Source organism: Octopus bimaculoides, chromosome 6, assembly GCF_001194135.2.
Source record: "Octopus bimaculoides isolate UCB-OBI-ISO-001 chromosome 6, ASM119413v2, whole genome shotgun sequence".
NCBI classification, from domain to species: Eukaryota; Metazoa; Mollusca; class Cephalopoda; order Octopoda; family Octopodidae; genus Octopus; species Octopus bimaculoides.
The window spans coordinates 85,138,166-85,142,618 of record NC_068986.1 but is presented as its reverse complement, the minus strand read 5'-3'; the positions used below and the strand labels follow the sequence as shown (position 1 = coordinate 85,142,618).

Sequence of the window (4,453 nt, the reverse complement as noted above, 5' to 3'; positions counted from 1 at the left end):
TGTGTGTGTGTGTGTGTGTGTGTGTGTGTGTGTGTGTTTGTCCATTTTCCCAGTCAAATCATTTTCGCCATCTTAAACTAAAAATCAAATCATTCGAAATCATACAAGGAAGCTTTCTATATAAAATGTGGGAAGAATGGCGATAGAAAACCGTTATCTAATGAATAAAAGGATTTTTTTCAAGAAAACTATGTATTATTTTTCCTCATTCATATTTATATATATTACATACATATATCATATATACATGCAATTTTTACCGTTTATCTTTTACTTGTTTCTTTGATCTCTTTGTCGAACCGCTAATGTTACAGGGATGTAAACACACAAACACCGGTTGTCAAGCAATGTGGGGACTAACACATACACAAATACACACACTCACACATATACACACACAAACACGCACACATACACATACACGACGGTCTTCTTTCAGTTTCTGTCTACCAAATCCACTCATGAGGCTTTGGTCGGTCTAATGTTATAGAAGACAGCACTCGCCCAAGATGCCACGCAGAGTGGGACTAAAGCCGGAACCAGTGGTTGGGAAGCAAGCTTCGTACCACACACTAACTCCTAAGTGAGCAGGCCAACATTCCTCTGATCAGAAAGCTACTCCGTCACCGGAGTACCCATTTACAGCCGAGTGAATTAGAGCGACGTGAAATTAAGTGCCTTGCTCAAGAACTCAACACACCACCTGGTCCAGGAATCGAATCTACAATCTACTGATCATGACTGCAAAGCTTTAGCCACTAAGTTCGTTGATGAACTGGAAATCAGAGCCTATCCGTTGTCATGTATTACATAACACTCTACATTTGTATTAAGTTCTGTAACTTATCGCTTTTCGTGAATCGACAAAAATACACATGCGCGCGCGCACACACACACATACACACACACACATACACACACACACATACACACACACACATACACACACACAAGCACACACAGAGACACATATGCTCACATAAATAATAGCTCTCTGTATATGTTTGCATTTGTGTTTTTAGGTGTATTTGTGCGTGTTTTGTTTTTTACTTCGAGTGTTGACGTTTGTTAAAAGTGAATAAATGTACGCTCACACATCTGTTTCATTATTAATTTCATTAATTATATTACAAATTTGGTTCTGAACGTTGACGTTTTACGTTCATTTCTTATTTCGATGTGTATTTTCCAGGTTTTAGCGATATTGGAGAGTATCAACGAGAAAAGTACTATGAGTTTCCACAGTGGATCGAAGTTTTATCAGACCAGTTGTTACGGGAAATCAAGCCCCTCTATGTTGAACTTCACACTTACGTCCGTCACAAACTTTCTCAATTTTATGGACCGGCAGTGATGAAAGAATCTGTCTCTACTATTCCAGCCCATCTCTTGGGTAAGCTAGACATTTGTGTATTACTCCGATCGGATTCTCTTGACTCTAAGATTATTTGTCATTCGATTTAGCATTTTAAGACACGCGATTGGAGCAGCTGTGTCTTCATGTCTGCAATTCCAAAATTATATAGCCTTGTGTTTGCACACATCTATGAAATAAAATTAATGTTACGATTCGGTATGATCTCCTAGAATAAAAAGACAATATACCTCAAATGGTACATAATCTTTTTAAAGAGATGATGAATGCCGCCTATAACCCTAGATGAGCTATTGGTTATAAATAGGTTTTCATTGCAACAGTGGAATGGATACATTAAATTATTTTTTTCTGCATCTCTTCACTCTGAGTTCAAATCTGTTCAAGTTCAACTTTAATCACTTGCGATGAAAGTTCTGCTCCTATCGTACTGTCACCTACTTCATCTTATTTTCGTATATCGTTCGAGTCATTGTGATAACTTTTATGTGGTCGCTCGAACAGCTAGTAATCAATTTTCTTCAAATCATATTGCAACGTCTTAATGGGATTGGTACCTTAGTTAGCACCGTTCTTGTTACTGCTAACAGACGGAATGGTTATGGGTGAAATATATTCTATTACATGCCTGCTTGATCGAGCTTGACGTGCATTTGAATCAGCAATCATCCCTTCTGTGTCCCTTCTCTGTTCTAACGCTAAAAACAGCCTGGAATATAATCGGCATCTGGGTATCAGACTAAATGGATATATACATTGGTGAAAAGCACGATGGTGTGGTTTTTGCGCGAGAGAAAATGCTTTCATTACATGTTATATTAAAAAACAGAATATATACCAGATTGTCATACAGAGTACATACCGTCCCATCACGGCATTGCGAAGCCTCACGTGGAGCGGAACACGTTTGTCGAACTCATGAGTCATAGCTGCGATGGCGTTCGCCTCGTTCCGATATGTATATATATTGTGGTTTTACTATATGTCGATGAAGAGATTTTACTCTCAGACAAAACCTCAAGCATCATATATCGCTGCGGCGTATAGGCAATTAGTATGATACACAAATAGTGAATTTAGTGAATTGCATTCACTAAGTTTTTGACAGATCAACAAACTTTCTGTAATACCAGTGAATGTATTATTTACTGTTTCCTATGAATTGAGGCAAAAATTTCGTTTTAGCAACTGGCAAGAAAATGCATAGTATTGGTGTGCCCCGAGTTGGTCAAGAGAAGAAAAATATAGAACAACAGTTATCACACTTGGCACAAACATAACGAAGTTGGCTTCCTATGAGGTCATTATCTCCATGTATAAAACAAGTTCGCTCCAAATACTAGGACCCACACTACTTTTTATGACGATCATACATCTGCAAAATTCTCATAGCTGCGTTCTGTATAAAGAAAAATATAGTCAAGATCACTTTAGTTCTGACCCTCTCCGAAACCCAAGAAATGCCGATATTAAGCTACTGCTCATATATCAGAGATAGGGTCTGTTGATACAAACATACATATAATTCCACGCGCGAGCTAGTCAATCAAATGCACAATTTTTTTAGACTAAAGAATCCATCAATTATAGGTCAACTTGTGCTCATGTTTTAATCCAAAAAGAGATATACAGTACCCACACACTATACAGGCACATGGAAGGGGTAATTTTATCACTTCAAGAACATTATATACGAAGTGCAGAGGTTTTGAGATTTTTATAGGTGAGGAAGCTATACTTTATTATAAGAGATGAGGAATTATGTACATTATTTACATTTGACGGATATAAGTCCTAATCTTGTTAACACAGCTTTTTGGCTGATACACCCTTCAGCCTTGGGGAAATTTCAGACCTGGGTTCTCATTCCAAAAATATTTTTCGATGATGTTATTATTATTATTATTATCATTATTATTCAGGTCATTGCCTGGAATCGAACTCGGAAATTTGGAGCTAGTATCTCGCACTCTTAACCACTACGCCATATGCCCGTGGGCATTTCTGGAGTGAATTTTAGGGTTTATATATCTTATATTTTCCTATTCTTCGTTAATACTGGTTCGCATATGCTACTCATATCTGTACTCAGTCTGTTTAGGAGGTTGTTGTGTCCTAGCATATATGCTGTTTCTTTTAGTATTCGTATTTCCCAATGGTGTACTCTGTCTATTATTTTAACTCCATCCCACAGGGGGAAGTGGTTTCCATTTTTCCATACATGATCAGCTATACCCGATTTATCAATATTTCCTCGTGTCACAGCTTTGCGATGTTCCTCTCACCTTATTTTGAGAGGGTGACATGTTTCGCCTTTGTGTGACCTATCATAGCTGCATGCGATGGAGTACAGGCAGTTTTTGGTCATATTCTCTTCTATTGGTGCGAAGTGTCATATTATTCTTGAATGCTATCCTGATGTCATATGGGCCGCATACCTTTTGTATCTTTTCGGAGAGGCCTTTTACATATGGACAGTTTATTGGCTTCATCCTCTCTTTTCTTCATAATGGGAGTGGACAGTATGTTTTGGGGGTAGTTGCTTGATAGATAAAATACTTAATAGAATACTTATAGTCATTGCTCGATGTTTTAGGTACTGAGCAATCCCTCTCTTTACACTGTATGGATGGTGGGAATTGAAGTTGAGGTATCGTCCAGTGAAGGTCGGCTTGCGGTATACGGATGTCGTGAATCCATACTTAGTGTATGTTATAAATACGTCCAGGAATGCTATTTGTTTGTCTTCTTCCTTTTCCATTGTGAACTGTATGGATGGCTTTATTGAGTTCACATGATATAACAGCACTTGAACATCTTCCTGGTGGGGCCAGAGTATAAAGGTGTCATCAATATATCGCAGCCATAGGGTTGGTTTTAGCGGTGATGATCCTAAAGCCAAATTCTCAAAGTATTCCATGCATATATTGGTTATTATCGGTGATAATACTGGTTAAGAGCGCGGGCTATTAACCCCAAGATTCTGAGTTCGATTCCGGCAGTGACCTGAATAATAATAATAATAATAATAATAATAATAATAATAATAATAATAATAATAATAATAATAGAGGAGCG

General features: G+C 37.7%; 1 protein-coding gene across 1 annotated transcript in view; it reads left to right on the top strand.

Moving 5' to 3' along the window:
• LOC106868111 (angiotensin-converting enzyme) overlaps positions 1-4,453 on the top strand; it is a 46,138-nt gene that overhangs the window by 19,390 nt on the left and 22,295 nt on the right. Inside the window, exon 6 of the mRNA XM_014913233.2 lies at positions 1,193-1,393. Coding sequence (XP_014768719.1) covers positions 1,193-1,393 — 201 coding nt within the window. The remainder of the gene's footprint in view (positions 1-1,192; positions 1,394-4,453) is intronic.